The sequence below is a fragment of the Gadus macrocephalus genome, chromosome 7 (assembly GCF_031168955.1).
Source record: "Gadus macrocephalus chromosome 7, ASM3116895v1".
NCBI lineage: Eukaryota > Metazoa > Chordata > Actinopteri > Gadiformes > Gadidae > Gadus > Gadus macrocephalus.
This window is the reverse complement of record NC_082388.1, coordinates 12,650,555-12,666,734: the sequence shown is the minus strand read 5'-3', so window position 1 is coordinate 12,666,734 and position 16,180 is coordinate 12,650,555. Positions and strand designations below refer to the sequence as shown.

The following is a 16,180-nucleotide window of genomic DNA, read 5'->3' as shown; positions in this document are numbered from 1 at the left end:
TTCAAGGTAAAGTCGTACATGAAGTTTAAATTGCGCCTCTCAATTCAAAACCGTTTGCCTCTGGTTACTTTTGAAAAAAACGACATTAATTTTTTAAATGAATGTATCCTCTGGATAAGACATGAAATATATATCACACCATGTGCCTGGATCTTTAAAGTTGAGTTATTCTTTCAATACAGTGTTCATATAAAATAAGAATAATATTCTAGAAATCAAACTAAATACGAAAGCCAGGCAGATTGACCCAAAGGCTCTAGTGAACACGACAGCATGCAGTTCATGGGTTGGTACAGTACAGTACAGCACTGACGATATGTAGAAAGGTGTTAAATATCTAAATAAATATCCATATGATGACAGGGTATGTTACATTGCAGAAAACTCTCTCTAATTAGCTAGTGGTGGAACTACTCAGATCCAAACGGAGGAAGCAGTTCAGATGCATTCAGTTGCTTATTTAAATGATAAGGTTCCCACCAATGTTGTTTCTGATATTAATTTTGATTTACATCAAGTCAGTTTCAGTTTCACATCAAGTTAGTTTATATAACAGCCATAAGGAAAGCTGTTATGATAACATGGCTATAATTATGGGCATTCCTTCGAGTTTTACAGCTGTATGTGTCAAACGTTCAGTTTTTATCTGATTTAGCATCTTGTGTGGAAGATGGAATGAAATGGAAAAGGTTAAAGGGAGGGTCCACATACATCCTGTATCCCCCTAGGGTTGTACACAGCCTTCTATAGGCTGACACGTTCAGACAGCTCCACTGACACAAAGGAATGAGCGTTTCACATCTAGAACATATTTTAACAGCCAGGAATTTGTTCAAAAGTCCTAAAGATTACGTTAACCACTGCCTCTATGGATTTGCATACAAGAGATATAATTATGGACATGAATCTGTGTGTCAGCCCCTATACCCTGGGGCTTTGGGGCCAGAGACAGCCCATAGATATGTTATGACCAAAGTATAAATGACGGTTGTTGGGGTGCACAAAGACCACTTCCAACTCGCTGGTCTTTCAAGAGCTTTGCATCTGCTACAGGTAACTCATCTTTAGGCCTCCTCCGAAGAGGTAGTAGAAGTAGTCCATGTAAGAGAACGGCCTCGCCTATCTCATTACTAATAATAATTAACGTGTGTGTTTGGCCTCTCTCTACCGTAGTTGTCAACATGCCTGAAGAATGCACCGGAATCATCAACCTGCGCTACACCGAGGGTAGCGTGGGGACTTCCTCCAACCCGGACCTGTACAACCGGCAGAACTATGAGCAGCTGAAGCGGACGAGCCTGAGGAGGGGCTCTCTGTTTGTGGACACCACCTTCCCTCCCGACAGAAACTCTCTGGGAGAGGTCTCCACCATGCCGCAGTGGCAGCAGCAGCAAGTCAAGTGGATGCGGCCAGTGGTAACTGACAATAAGACCGCTGTTATATTCTGTTCGGAAAACCTCATGACTCAATGTTTTTTTTTTAAATTAAATCCTCTTGTATATTTACATTTTTATTTGAAGTTACATAAATGTACCGGTGCTGTGCATGGTGGTTTTTAGACACATTGTCATGCAGCACATTTAGCAGTTGCTCCAATAAGGATGCATGCTGTGGCTCAGCTTCTCCTTGACGTCAAGTTAAATGACTGATTGTAGATATCATGTATCGGTTTGACTTTCCAGCTACAAATCGTCTTTCTACTCTTATTACGGTTAAGGATTGACTCTTCATAACTTCTCTCTGTGTCTTTCTACAGGACATTGCTAAAGCCATGGGCTTCAGCGGGGAGGTGGCTTTTCTAATGGATGGGGCTTCAAGAAAAGACTTTGGTCAAGGCGCGATTGGTAAGCAAATACTCATCATTGTGATTCAAACAGACTTGCATGAGAATTACTTTCAACATGAACTACTATTTTGGGGTAGGGGATCAAATCTGCCATTTTTTGTTTTCCAGCTAATTGCTGGTTCCTGGCAGCTATTGGCTCACTGACGTTGCATAAAGGGCTTCTAGTGCAAGTTGTACCTACCGACCAGTCATTTAAGGAGTATGCTGGCATCTTTCATTTCAGGGTAAGAATGTCCAAGTGTCAACATCTTTGAAGGCCTCGGTCATGACCATCGAGCCACAATAAAAATGTAAAAGTAAACAATAAAACACAGAAGGTAAAATGTAATTCTCAAATGAAAAGAGAACATAGAAAGAATTAAATTGAACTCTATTTGCTCGTTCCTTTTACCATTTGGCCAAAACAATGCCATTGCACATTGTATGTAAATAAAGAGGCGTGGCCAGCTCGCAGCAGGACGGTCTCAGGGGAAAGGGTGCAATGGCCTTTTAATTCAATGGTTATGATGATTGAAATGTTTTTTTATAATCAATATCAATATATGTAAATGATATGATTATTGTTTTGACTCTTCTCTGGCCAGTTCTGGAGGTTCGGTCGGTGGGTGGACGTCGTCATTGATGACTTTCTCCCAACATACCAAAATCAGCTAATCTCTGTGAACAGCAAAACTGGACATGAATACTGGGTCCCTCTCCTGGAAAAGGCCTATGCCAAGTATGTAAACAAATCATTTAGATGTCAAGAATTAGTCTAAGTGGCTTACCGTATAGCTTTTTGCTGTGTGTCTGTAATAACCTACAATTTGAAGTGTTTCACTTTATATTCGTTGAGTAAGCTATTAGCTCTCTGGACAATACTATACCGTAATGGTGTGTGCGTGTGTGTGAGTGTGTGTGTGTGTGTGTGTGTGTGTGTGTGTGTGCGTGTGCGTGTGTGTGCGACAGACTTTGTGGTTCATATGCAGACATGCACGCAGGAAACCCAGCTGAGGCTTTCAAGGATTTCTGCGGGGGCGTGTTCAAACACTACCAGCTGAGGAATCAGCACAGCCAGAACCACGACGAGGAGCTGTGGGGCTGCCTGTCCAGAGCCACGGACTGCAAGTCCATGATCGGCTGTGGGACCTTTGCAGCCGGGGTACGACCTCGCCCCTCAGGCAGAAGTCACACGTGTTTGCCTCCTGTGTATCGCTCCTCATCTTTTGTCCTTTGGGGTCACAGGGACAGGCAGCGAACACGGTGTCCCGGACCGGCTTGGTGGACTGGCATGCCTATGCGGTCACAGGAGTCACTGAGGTAGCTCCCGCGGGGTCTGCTGGTGTGGACTAGCTGTGTGGGGTCGAAAAGCCTTTTTGAAGCGTGTGGTTTGTGCTCTTGGTTTGTGTTTAGGTCACCCATAGGGGTTCCAGTGTCAGGCTGGTCAGACTGCTGAATCCCTGGGGCCGCCAGGAGTGGACTGGAGAGTGGAGCGACAGGTAGGACGCCCCTATATGGGAATCTTTAGTCAAAGACTGTCACATGGAGACAGGTATGACGCCCCTATATGGGAATCTTTAGTCAAAGACTGTCACATGGAGACAGGTATGACGCCCCTATATGGGAATCTTTAGTCAAAGACTGTCACATGGAGACAGGTAGGACGCCCCTATATGGGAATCTTTAGTCAAAGACTGTCACATGGAGACAGGTATGACGCCCCTATATGGGAATCTTTAGTCAAAGACTGTGACATGGAGACAAGTAGGACGCCCCTATATGGGAATCTTTAGTCATAGACTGTGACATGGAGACAGGTATGACGCCCCTAAATATGAATCTTTAGTCATAGACTGTGACATGGAGACAGGTATGACACCCCTATATGTGAATATTTAGTAATACTGTCACATGGAGAGACAAATATGAAGCCCCTATTTATGAATATTGAGTCAATAGACTATAGTGGTTAGAAAGGGAGGGGTGGGGGCTCTCTGGCTGGGTGTCTTCTGCCACCTCACCGCAAATTGTCTGTTTGATTTTACACTCTGGACATTTAAGCATTGCAGACACCTATTTTATGGATGATCTCATCCTTCCATTGTGCAGCTCAGATTTGTGGAATCAAGTGAGCTCTGAAGACAAGAAAAAATGTGTGAAAAGCGAAGATGGAGAGTTCTGGTATGGAATAATGATCATTAAAATCTAAAATAACTGCCATTTGCTTCTACTTTTGCCTCCATATGTAATCAGTCCTCTGCGTTATTGACATGTTTTTCCAGGATGGAGTTGGAGGACTTCTGTCACCATTTTAACTACATGTCCATCTGCTGTGAGAACCCCAACTTCATCGATGGGGATCTTAGCTGCCAGTGGAAGTGCATGAGCTACAATGGCAGCTGGGTCGCCGGTAGAACATCTGGAGGCAGCATCGGGAATTGTAAGCTTGGATTTTCAACTCACAACGCTCTTTATGAAGTTAAAATATTTTTAAAGAGTGTTGAAATGAAAAGGAAAAAGAAATGTAAAGACAAACATTATTATCATCATCCAACAAGACAGGGGTACATAAACTTCATTGTAAACCGTACAGACATGACAATCATGAATCCCTATTAAGGTGGGAAACCAATGGGATGACACAAGTGACGTACAGGTGAGGTCCTGGGAGGGTTCCACCGAGCGCTGACGTTTACGCCCCTTTGCTTCGACACACCTGCGCCGTTAAAAGGACACCGACTCTCTTCAAGTTAAAACCACGTTTTACAGCATTGCTAACGGCTCCACTGGTTCTCTGTCTGCAGCCACCTACGTCAACAACCCCCAGTTCCGCATCAAGGTGAAAGCCCCGGAGGGGGACAACAAGGGCAAAAACAACCTGCTGCTGTCTCTGATGAGGAAGCCCGTGGGAAACCGCAGACAGTCCAGCCAGGAATACATCAGTTACAGTGTCTTCAAGGTGAGCCGCTGTCTACGCCACCATGATGGTCACTCATATTACATTGCTTTAAGACTCTCATTAGGAATGTAACCTCCCATTACTTTATTAACATATCCTTTCTGTTCCAATCCTACAGCTCACAGACCAGGTAAGCACGTTCATTTTGAATGTTCAATAATTAGAAACACGCACGCGCGCACGCACGCACGCACGCACGCACGCACGCACACACACACACACACACACACACACACACACACACACACACACACACACACACAAACACACACACACACACACACACACACACACACACACACACACACACACACACACACACAAAAACAAATCCAACATTTGTATTCCTTCAACGTTGTCTTCCAGGCCAATGCAGGGCAACTAGACTATGACTACCTGAGGCGGAACTTGTTGAGCCAGAGCCCATTCAGCAGGGACAGGGAAGTGATGCAGCTCATCAAGGTGGATCCAGGAGAATATGTGGTCGTCCCCTGCACTATGTATGCTAACGTCAGCGACGAGTTCCTCCTCACGGTGTACACCAAGGCAGGCGTGAAAGCTCAGTAAGTCCACTTAGACTCCCCTACAGAAGTATATTGTAACATGGCTTTTACTGGACTCCTCCAGGCGAGGACACAGGGTGGTGGGGTTTATTGTACAGTTTGAATATAATGATACATGGCCTGCATGTTGCCATGCAGGAGATACAGTGTGTGCGGTGATGGTTGGTTTAACCTGTTGCCCAATTGCTCAATGGGCAGCAGGTGTGCAGCCATCCTCCACACACACTCCAGACAAGGCCGCCTTAATGCCCGGGCTGACCTGGGCTGCAGCCCGAGGGCCCACGACGATCAGGGGCCTGCAGTAAATGTGTTTTATTTATTTTTTATTTTTTTTAATACTAACTCATGATAGGCCCACCGATCGGCGTACGCCCAACGATGTGATTTTTTTCACTGTCCATGGCTACACGCCACCTAGGTGGCTGCGACACTCCTCCTAGGTAACTTTACTGGGCTCCCCTACAAGGAGGCCAGGTGGTGGTGCTAATATGAATACCCAGAGAGAGAGGCACCAGGGATTATTGGGTTGGGTTTAGGGTTGGAGTTCGGTCTTCGATCTTCCACCGTCGTTATTTGAAGGAACTTGGATGAACAGAAAATTACATATTCAGCAGATTTACAACAGGCCAATCCTTTATAGCTTTCTCTGTAGTGCGGCACTATTCATGTGCCTCCACTCAGATAACGGGGAGATTTCTGGATCAATGGTTTTAAAAGTTTTGCAAAAAATGTTTTCCTTTGTCAACCTGACAAAAGAACCTCTAGACCATCGCTGTACTCGGAGGAAGAAAGAATGCTCCTCTCAATCCCTAGTTTCTGCTGATATCTTGTACGTTCAGTCTGTACTATTAATTTCACTCACTTATCACCAAATGGTTTGGAGAAACATATTCAGTTTTAACACATTAAGTCAGGAGGGAATCTGGTCAAAACGTTATCACAAACGTCATTCACCTTTATGGATTTGGTTCAGCCCCAACCCATTATTGAAACCACGAGCTAAACATGTGTATTTTTCTAAATGACTCTCCTCTGTTTGTTCCAGTGGAGATGAACATGAGGACCATGATGACAGTGATGAGGAAGAAGCAGAGGGAGTGACCCCCACGGTAAGAACAAGAAATGGGGGGAAATTCTGGGGGAGATCAGTGGAGCGTATCATTTATAATGCGAATTATCCACCTGCCAGGTAAACAGAATAGCTGCCCACAGAGGAAGCCCTCAGTGGTTTTCATTTTGTTTCAGCGTAACCTGAATTATTTTGTTCACCCTGTTTTTAATGGGTGGGTTCAGCTCAGTTTTTTCGGTAACTAGGTTAATATTTCTTGGTCAGCTGAGATTATATTGTCTTTTATTTGGTTTTATTTATTTCATTCCCAAGGCAACTGGTGATGAGGATCTGTTCAGACGCTACTCTGAAGGGGTGAGTTCTTTCTGTCTAATTTCTCTAGAACTACAAGGAAAACTTGATTAAACCTTTGATTCGAGATTAAACGTTGTCTTAAAATATAGGTATATCAAAATTGCCAATGCAACTATTTATTTATTTGTCCCGATACAGAAACTTCCATCCATGTTCCTTTCTCTGTCGATGACTCCATCAGTCTGAATCGTTCCTAAATACTTTATCTTTCTCTCCCTTTAGAAAAGGGGACTCAATCCCGAACAGCTTAAGCGTCTCCTCAACGACTCCCTCCTCAACGGTGAGACAATCAACACTTCTTCCGAAAACCATGTAAACATGTCCACATACTTTATTATTGTATTATTATTCTTTTCAACGTGTTGTTTTTGTGTGTTGACTCTAAAGGAAAGGACGGGTTTGACCTGACTGCTTGCAGATCCATTCTGGGCCTTTCTAACGTAAAGTAGACCAAATGAAACCCTTCTGCTCCTCACATTCCCCCTTTTTTCTATGCTGTCATTTAAATTGTTGAATGAATAGACGTGATTGAGGCCAACTTGGGGCATTTTGTTGTTGTGTTCAGCCACAGGGCTACCAAAGCACGATCAACTATCCCGCCTTCAAGAAACTATGGAAGAAGATTGTCGGCTACAAGGTAGCGCCTCCGATGTCCATTCTGTACACTCCATCTCCGAATGAGTCTCTTTGGATTCTGATCCACTCTGCATTGAAGCTCCTAATGAATCCCCCGTGATGATTCTCCTGTAACAGGAACTCTTCGAGAGCTTGGACACGGATGGCTCTGGGGCGTTGTCCATCCATGAGGCCATGGGCGCAACGTCCTCTAGAGGTTCACTACTATGTACACTAACTAATTCAATTGATTAAAAAAAAAGTAGACACAAACTATAGGCCAATTCTTTTTCTCTCTTCCCCCTCGTGTTCCACCAGGATTGACTGTGGACCCCCAAACCATCATGTCCGTTGTGTTCCTGTATTCCGGCCAGCTCAGCGACGTTCCGCTGGAGGGCTTCGTGCCCCTGATGTTAAAGCTGGAGAACAGTACGAGCAGTGAGTGGTGCTCATACTAATACTAATACTAAGAGTAACTGTATCATAGCCTCTGGTGTTACAGCTGGAGAGCAGCAATAGTGTGTAGTGTGATACTAGGGGTTAGTACGAATACTAATACTAAGGGGTTAGTGTATCATAGCCTAAGGGGTAAGTACTAATACTATACTAAACTAATACAAAGGGTGTGTCATAACTTAAGAGGTTAGTTCTTATCCTAATACTAATACTTGCTATTAACTTATAATATACTAATACTTATAGTAAGGGGTTGTAGTGTACCATAACCTAAGGGGTTAGTTATTATCCTAATTTGAATACTTGCTAACTAATACTAAGGGGTTAGTGTATCATAACCTAATGGGTTAGTTCTTATCCTAATACTTGCCATTAACTAATACTAATACTTAATGCCTTTAAGCTGTCACTGAGATTTAAGAAGGGTGTGTAGAATTAAGTGGCATCTAGGGGAATATAAATATGTTTTAATAAGTGCTTAATCCCATGGAAGTAAGGATGGTTGTGTTTTGGTTACCTTAAGACCATTACGCTCGTCATTCACCGACCTGCCATGTTGCTACGGTAGCCGAGAACTGACAAACAGCTCTTCAGAGAAAGGGTTCAAGAAAGATAGTGTTTTGGCCTAAGAGTTGTAGGAACAAGAGGGTGTGTTATCCCCATGGCTACTACCTTTTTGGGATATTTTTTTATTACTGTCGTTGTGTAGGTCCGTTATAATGTGTGTGGTGTGTTTTATTACTGTCGTTGTGTAGGTCCGTTATAATGTGTGTGGTGTGTTTTAAATTACAGCCCAAAACGACAACACCATTACTACTTATTACTACTTCTAGCAACTTCGAAAATGATGAGGTAAGTATTTAAGACCATGTCATCCTTTATAAACTTCGGTCAATGAATTATAATCTTATGATATATTAAAATATAAAAAAATATATCATGATTGCTGCGTAATTGAGTTTACTCTAACTTCTCAATATTCTTCCTTTTATTTCAGGGTAACACAATAAGTATCTCTAGGAAGAACACTTGGGGAGCGATTCCTGATGAAGTGGCAAAGTAGAAAAGTATGCTTCTTTATAACCTCAGAAGCACGTTATTGTTACAAGTTAATCTGTGGGTACATATATTCAAGATTCAAGATTCAAGATTCAAGATTCAAGATTCAAGATGCTGTATTTATCCCGAGGGAAATTATTGTGCAACAGTTACAATACAAAGGTGGGAAAGTAATACAGGGTTAGAGTCAAAATAGATAAAATAGATGGAAATAAAATAAGTACAAACTAAATAAGTGAAAAGGAGCGATTAGATAAAAGTGGTATTAGTGGTAAAAGTGGTAAAGTGATAAATAAATATTATAGCAGCAATTGTTGGCAGCATAAATTAACTAAAGTGATTAAATAAATAAATTGGGTAAAAATAATTAAATAAATAAATAAAGTGACATTGGTCTCAGGGCATAATGTCTCCACGGGCCCTTCTGCAGCCGGAGGTAGATGCATTAAACAGTCTGATGGCCACAGGAAGAAAAGACTTCCTCTGGCGTTCTGTGTTACACTTGGGGAGGATGAGTCTGTTGCTGAAGGTGCTTCTGCTCGAGGTCAGCACCTGGTGGAGAGGGTGAGCATTGTTGTTCAGGATATTGTGCAGTATACACAGCATCCTCCTCTCAGACACCACCACCAAAGAGTCCAGCTGGACCCCCAGGATGGAGCCAGCCATATAGAAGGGATTTCAGGTCAAAGAGCATCAGTGTCACCCCCTGGTTTTCTGCTACTCGATCCTCCAGATTTCCCCCTGGTGGCCAATAAATGCTGTATGTTTCTAACCTGAAGGCACGTCTCCGGCTCTCTTATTCTACCAGCCCATTACTGTAGATTCCGTGAACTATAAACGGAGCATTCACTCTGATTTTGTTCAATGGCTTTTTTTTTTTTTATATTCATTCATTAATAAGGTTAACATAATTAAAATAATACAGTAGACCGTGGCCAATGGTCATAGTAGCAAAAGTGACAGTTACCAAGAGTGACAGTTATAACCGTAGTAGCCAATAGTGTTAGTAGCCAAGGGTGAGTTACCAAGAGTGACACAGTAATGACCGTTGTCAATAGAGATCCTTGTGTTCCACAAAACAACCAACTAACTAGTGTGTAGTGTTCAATAAATTGTATTTATTTTTTATTTACAAAGACAAATCAATTTGATGCTGAAAGCTGAAGCTATATAAACTTAATTATTAAACGATTTATGATACATAGATAGATCCTTTAATAATCCTTTACAGGAAATTACAGTATCACAACAGACATAACAAACACACAAACATTCCCTCATATAGCTAAAATACTTAAACAATAAATACAATAATAAATCCTACAAAGTGCAAAGTTATTTTTGTGCATTGTAAAACCATATGGCAGCTGGTTTACAGGACTTCCTGTACCGCTCCGTTTTGCACATTGGTGCAATTAGTCTCTGACTGAAGGTGCTGTTCTTGATCACCTCCAGGGCGTGGAGTGGTTGAGTGGGGTTAGACATTATTGAGGCCAGTTTGTAGAGGATTCTGGCCTCTGCCACCTGCTGGACCTTAAGCTGCTCAGCCCCGACCACTGAGCTGGCCTTCCTGATCAGCTTGTCCAGTCTGTTTTTGTCCGCTGTGCATGATAAAGCTATTCCGGTATGGATAGCAGTTACATCATTTTAAATAAAATAAATGTTAGTTACTATATCGCGTGTCATTTATTAACGAAAACTTCCATCGAGCCATGCAATGCATTGCCATGCAAGTCAAATGGTGTAAAAGTAAAAGTGGAGTAGAAATGCTGTACTTTTATTGATTTAGAATTAGAACACCAGTTATGTTGTTTTCTATGGCTAGAACTGACTGGAGTATGGGTGGATGATGGCCGGTTTAAGCGGCCTCTCCTTCAGAGTCGGACTTGGAGACTCCGGGCTGGGTTAGGTGCACTGTGCACACCACAGGTTAGACAAGCCATCACCACACATTGAGATACCGCGTGCATGGCAGCACGGATCCCGATCCGTTTGTATCCTTATACTCAGCCTTGGTGTAATGAAACTACAAACGGGTTCCCACACCAGCACCCTGCATCCTCGTTAGGGAAGAGCCCATTTAGGCCTCTAGGTGGCGTCACGTGTAGCATAGACATGGGTCAGTCCACCACTGTGATGCAGTGAATACTTGGTTCAAAATCATTACATTTATCTTTCACTTGAATAAAGCCATGTGTTGGTATTAGCATTGAATGGGTTGAGTACTAGATCTGGGGGTGGGCGATATTATCCATATCTGTCGTTAAACACAAAACTAAAATAAACAGAATGCAGCGGAACACTTTTGGGACAAGTATTGTTTTATTAATTCAATTGATTAATTACACTACTGCACACACATGTATCGTCCCTAGATGCAACAGTCACTCTTTATTACACCTAACCACCTTCCCTTGTAGATTTGAACGGAGCCTTAGCCCATCACAGAGCGTGACCAGGACCCCTCTGGCTCCACACGGCAGTAGAACAAGGCCCAGCGCCCTCAGTCCTCCTCCTTCTCGATGTACGCCTTGGAGCCCGAGCGGGCCATCTGCCTGGCCAGGTAGCGGTCTCGGGCTGAGCTCACCGTGTGGTCACTGCTGCGCTTGGCAAACTTACTTGCTTTTTCCTCCCCCTGAGAGCCACCGTCCTCCCCCTGTTTCCCCGCGCCCCCACTCTGGGTCTCCCCCTCCCCGCCGCCCTCCTTATCTGTTGGTTCAGGTTTGATTGCTTTGTCTGCCTCGGGGTCTTTCATCCTCTCCTTCCCCTCCTTCCCCTCCTTCTGCTGCTCCGGCGGGCTTCCCCTTTTCCCCCTCCTTTTCTCCTCCTCCTCCTCCTCCTCCTCTCTGCGTCTCTCCTTGGGACTCTTCTCCCTCCTTTCCTGCCGGTCCTCCTTCCCTCTGTCCTCTCTGCCCCTGTGTTGTCCGCCGTCTCTTTCTGGCTCTCCGGCTCGATCCTTCCGCCTGTCTTTATCGTCTCTCCTCCCCCTGGTTCTGTCCTCCCTCTCTCCGTCCCTCTCCTTCCTCCTGTCCCTGTCCTTGTCCCGCTCTCCGTCCCGCTGGCTCTTCTTGTGCCTGTCCCTGTCCTTCCCTTTGTCCCGGGCCCGCTCCCCCCCGGGCGACGCTGACCTCTGCCGGTAGTGGCGTTTGGCGTGGCCAGAGCTGTGGCCGGGTTTGCTGAAGCCGGGCTTGCTCTCATGCCCGTCCTCGCTGTCGCTGTTCAGCAGGGTGCCGTTGTCCCGGGACGGGGACAGCGGGGCGGCTGGGGGGGGGTCCGGCTCTGTGGGGGGCACTGAGCTCTGAGGCCTGGGAAAAGCAGAGGACACCCATTAAGGGACAGTTGCAAGGCAGTGCACTGTGAGGGCTAGATACACGACTTCTGATACTTAAAGGAAATTAGTTTTGCTGAAAGCAATACGAGTGAATCTCCATACACATGGGCTATAATGTTAGACCTGGGAGAATGTTGTGCAAACGTAATGATCAATGTGGAGCTAATGTGGGACCAAGATTAGAGCACAGCATCAATGGAAGGTTTCATCTCTGCAGGTAATAAATGTCATATTTAAGAGTGAAGACCACCTAGACAAGAGTATTATCAGCTGGCAGCACGATAGGAAAACATCTGATGAGTTCCTGGGTCAACATTTGATCACAATAAAGCGAAGTAGAGCAAAGATAGAGAGGCTTTGGTAGAGGTAGCTTCTAAATAGATATAAATACGATATAAACCAATACAAACGTCTAGAGGAAGTATATGAGGTTCAAACAGGTGAATATCTCAGGAACTCATTGTTCAGTTTTCTCTATTGAAAACTCTGGGGAAATAGAGTTGCATGCCTCGTAGCCAAACACTTGCATTGCACCTGATGGTAATTTACATATTTCCCGTGCAAAACCCTAATTTAGCTACTATACATGATTGTTCAAAATGATGCATGGACATTAGATTACCTGTTTATAGTGTATTTATGCCAACACAACTTTACTGGCAAAAACAACAAAAGGTAAAACGTCATTTGGCCTCTGGTTTAGCGAGTTTTGGGCACGGAGAAATATGATTTGGACTGTAAAGTCTCTGTAAAGGATTCAGAAGATAGATAGTTTGGGTAGATTGCATGTTAGAAATAGCACTATTGTTATGCATGTTCACAGTTACGAAATACATAACTCTTCATACCTGCTTATTCGTTTGTTTTAGCATAACAATACTTAGGGTAGGCTAACAATTGAGAACCTAATCACTCTTGGGGTGTGTCACAAGACTGCATTCCCACCTGTTTAAATGCAGGTCACTCCGTAATGCCTTACGACGATATCTTATCTCAATAAAATCCATACTTTACTACTATACAGTTGTTGTAGAATGAAGCCATTTTAGTGATCATGGTTGGTTGATGCTACCAGTGACTGACCTGTCTGCCGTGGAGTCCGGTATGGCCTCTTCTCCCACCGTCTGGTTCAACAGATGTCTGTAAAAGCCACTCAGGTCTTTCTGCTTTTTTACATCCAAAGCAGCTGAACACAAACACACAAAAAAGGGTTTTCTCATTGACGTTCAATTCCTTCTTTTGTTTTGACCATTCAGTAAAGATTGAGCCCTTGTTTGAAGGACATTGATGGCGCTAATCAATGTTACATTTTTGGGAAACATCGCCTTGCATTAAAAATAAGAAAAAATGTCATTCAACCAATCATTTGTACCTTCCATGGCAGCATCCCTCTTCTCCTTCTCCTGCTCCTCCTCCCTCTCCTTGAGCTTCTGCCTGTAGGCCGCAGTGACGTACGCCTCCTTGTCTGCAAACTCCTCGCCCTCTGCCTCCCTCTCCTTCTGGATCTTCCTCTCGTCCCGCCGCTCCTGCTCCTTCTTCCGCTCCTCCACAGCCTTCATCAGCTGGTTGATGTACTTGGGCTGAACGGACAACAAGAGGTATTGTAGGAGCATTGTTGCTGAGGCAGTATTGGTGTACACGTAAGCGGGATGCATTAGTTGTATTCGATACACAGACGATGGATTGGGTTTCTCAATGCTACCTTTCTATCCGTTCCTCCCAGGATCTTCTTGCTGCTCTCTAGCCTCTGGTTCTGGATGTCGTCGTACACGCCGTCGTAGTCGTACACGGTGCTGTCCTGCTCCAAGGCCTTCTGCATCTCTAGACGCGTCTTTTAATGCATGGAATCGAAAAACAGATAAAAAACAGAAAGTGTTCAGCCGAACAAGCCCATCAGATAATGATGTAAAAGGTAGTGTAGTAAACAAGTTACGCTGAAATGGGAAATCATGATTAGAACTTTAACTATCAATCACCTGCTTCATACTCCTCTTCTTAACAGCTTCCTTCTGCAGACTCTCCCCAACAGTTGTCTAGAGGAAAGAGAAAAAGTTAATCAACACTAGCTGGTTGACCGTCCGACTGCGCCCTATGCAGCTGAGAAACCTTATCTTAAAGGCCTGTTTGAATGGATTTCCAAGATAGTGTTTAAGCTAGTAATGTAGGCGGTATATCACTTGATCCATTAGAATTTGATTGGATTCTGCAGAAGTGACAGAATATGCAAGACAGCTATGTGTTAGCACGTTGCAGGTTTTATACGAGTGGAGGTGGAAACATGTTCCCATACTATTGGTTAAAGGGTAAGGGCATATAACAGTATGGAAATGTATGTCACCAAAAAACATTTCAACTGTGGAAGAAACGTTGCAAATTCTATCTGGATGTCAGCATGATCAGGCTTGTCATAGAAAAACGAAAAACTAAAATAACTGCATTTGGCCAATTAAAGTTGGACGTAAACAGGCTTTTCAAAGTAAAATAAAAGCATCCAAAATATGTCCCTACCTCATCATCAGAGTCATCCCCAAACACTGAGGGTCTCTGCAGAGTGGCGTTCTTTGTCAATGACTTTTTCTGGGACAGGATCAGCCCATACCTTATGGGAAAGAACATAACATCTTTATGAAAAAACCCCGGACAGGGTTAAGAATATATATATATATATATATATATATATATATATATTTTTTTTTACATATGTATACAATTAACATCTTATTATTTAGAATTCATATGCTAGCATAGGAGAGATATCAGGTCTGGTACTCAGATGAAACCCAGACAACTGTGTGGCTGACAAACCTGCATTGGTTCTGGTTCTAGTACACCTGGCCCCTCCTACACTGAGCCTTATAACGTATTACTACGAACCACGAATCCATGATCACCAATCTAGTAGAAACGTATACTCCTTATTTGAAGGAAAGGTGTGTGAATACACAATTATGAATGCTTTATTCGTGAAAATGTAACGAACCAATCTTTGGTAATTGCTTACATTTAGCATAGCAAAGCGCATGCTAATATAACGTTACCATCGCTAAGATGAAATCACCAGTAAGCATACTGTGATTTTATTCATCGTACACACTTGCTTCTAGGACAGTATAGCAGCTATGACTCAACCATGGCGGTCTAAGCCGTATGTTCGACACTCGGTCACAATTAGGATAATCGTTAAGAAGTTTGTAAGTTAGCATATTTCAACTCACTGTTTGCCAGGGGCCGCCATCTTGCCGCTTTCTGACGGAGGAAAACACGACTGATTCGATACATTAAATTATATGTGGTTGACATTGATATTAAATAACTTCTCAAGATAAGACCCGATATAAATATTTTAAAAAGTTTCTAATCTATCGTACGTATTTTTGTATAATGCGTACGATAGATATTCAATATATATCAATCAATTAAATTGTAGCGAAAGTAGTGGCTTAAATGGACAGATCGAAGCAAGTGTGTGACGCATGAAAAGAGCAATGATATGAGGCGTGAACTAATAATAACAATATTGATGACAATAATTAAAAACAAAAGACTCATATAAATACCTATAATACCTTAGTATATTTTCTATTAAAAAACGATGTAACGTGTATGATTGTATTTCTACCACAGATATCAATGAACCACCAGATGGCGGAAATGGACCAGAAAGGGCCAGCCTCCTATTCCTTGTTATCTCTGTTTGCGTGTTTTCCTGCACCTATCCTGTCTGGCAGGCAGTTAATTTCTGCTGGATATTATGCACCATAGTTATTCAATATTCTATGCACGGATATGTTCATGTGTTTGACAATGAACGCATATTATACATTTTGGATAATCAGCAACCACACATCCCACCTGCAAATGCCTTTAAATCCTCCTGTTGCATCTTATATTAATCTTCTAAACTACATCCCTTTGCTATTATAGTGCCATAATATGTTCTCTGATGCAC

At 43.1% G+C, this 16,180-nt stretch overlaps 3 protein-coding genes across 3 annotated transcripts; 2 read left to right on the top strand and 1 right to left on the bottom strand.

Annotated features, from left to right (window-relative positions):
* The first annotated feature begins 907 nt into the window (after positions 1–907).
* Positions 908–5,115, top strand: LOC132460859 (calpain-1 catalytic subunit-like). Its single transcript, XM_060055795.1, has 12 exons — positions 908–1,053; positions 1,174–1,415; positions 1,757–1,844; positions 1,955–2,070; positions 2,431–2,564; positions 2,795–2,987; positions 3,071–3,145; positions 3,239–3,324; positions 3,935–4,006; positions 4,108–4,265; positions 4,630–4,784; positions 4,903–5,115. The coding sequence occupies exons 2-12, from the start codon at positions 1,182–1,184 to the stop codon at positions 4,942–4,944; spliced, it is 1,353 nt and encodes a 450-aa protein (XP_059911778.1). The 5' UTR covers positions 908–1,053; positions 1,174–1,181; the 3' UTR covers positions 4,945–5,115.
* A 1-nt stretch (position 5,116) lies between these two features.
* Positions 5,117–7,506, top strand: LOC132461186 (calpain-8-like). The gene is made up of 6 exons (XM_060056230.1): positions 5,117–5,347; positions 6,393–6,456; positions 6,729–6,770; positions 6,993–7,050; positions 7,158–7,210; positions 7,336–7,506. The coding sequence occupies exons 1-6, from the start codon at positions 5,232–5,234 to the stop codon at positions 7,504–7,506; spliced, it is 504 nt and encodes a 167-aa protein (XP_059912213.1). The 5' UTR covers positions 5,117–5,231.
* Positions 7,507–11,203: 3,697 nt separating this feature from the next.
* nsrp1 (nuclear speckle splicing regulatory protein 1) lies at positions 11,204–15,598 on the bottom strand. The gene is made up of 7 exons (XM_060055785.1): positions 15,447–15,598; positions 14,740–14,830; positions 14,208–14,264; positions 13,934–14,062; positions 13,604–13,811; positions 13,315–13,417; positions 11,204–12,205 (listed from the first exon to the last, which is right to left on the bottom strand). The coding sequence occupies exons 1-7, from the start codon at positions 15,464–15,466 to the stop codon at positions 11,404–11,406; spliced, it is 1,410 nt and encodes a 469-aa protein (XP_059911768.1). The 5' UTR covers positions 15,467–15,598; the 3' UTR covers positions 11,204–11,403.
* Positions 15,599–16,180: the final 582 nt, after the last annotated feature.

What these genes read in the sequence shown, in the direction of transcription:
- LOC132460859 (XM_060055795.1), top strand. Translation starts at nt 1,182, where the DNA reads ATGCCTGAAGAATGCACCGGAATCATCAACCTGCGCTACACCGAGGGT. An exon ending in TCAAGTGGATGCGGCCAGTG is followed by an intron (nt 1,416 to 1,756) that starts GTAACTGACAAT and finishes GTCTTTCTACAG; the next exon opens with GACATTGCTAAAGCCATGGG. An exon ending in GTGGGACCTTTGCAGCCGGG is followed by an intron (nt 2,988 to 3,070) that starts GTACGACCTCGC and finishes TTGGGGTCACAG; the next exon opens with GGACAGGCAGCGAACACGGT.
- LOC132461186 (XM_060056230.1), top strand. Translation starts at nt 5,232, where the DNA reads ATGCAGCTCATCAAGGTGGATCCAGGAGAATATGTGGTCGTCCCCTGC. An exon ending in AAGGCAGGCGTGAAAGCTCA is followed by an intron (nt 5,348 to 6,392) that starts GTAAGTCCACTT and finishes TGTTTGTTCCAG; the next exon opens with TGGAGATGAACATGAGGACC. An exon ending in CCATTCTGGGCCTTTCTAAC is followed by an intron (nt 7,211 to 7,335) that starts GTAAAGTAGACC and finishes TGTTGTGTTCAG; the next exon opens with CCACAGGGCTACCAAAGCAC.
- nsrp1 (XM_060055785.1), bottom strand. Translation starts at nt 15,466, where the DNA reads ATGGCGGCCCCTGGCAAACA. An exon ending in ATGGCGGCCCCTGGCAAACA is followed by an intron (nt 14,831 to 15,446) that starts GTGAGTTGAAAT and finishes CTTTCCCATAAG; the next exon opens with GTATGGGCTGATCCTGTCCC. An exon ending in GGGATGACTCTGATGATGAG is followed by an intron (nt 14,265 to 14,739) that starts GTAGGGACATAT and finishes TCTTTCCTCTAG; the next exon opens with ACAACTGTTGGGGAGAGTCT.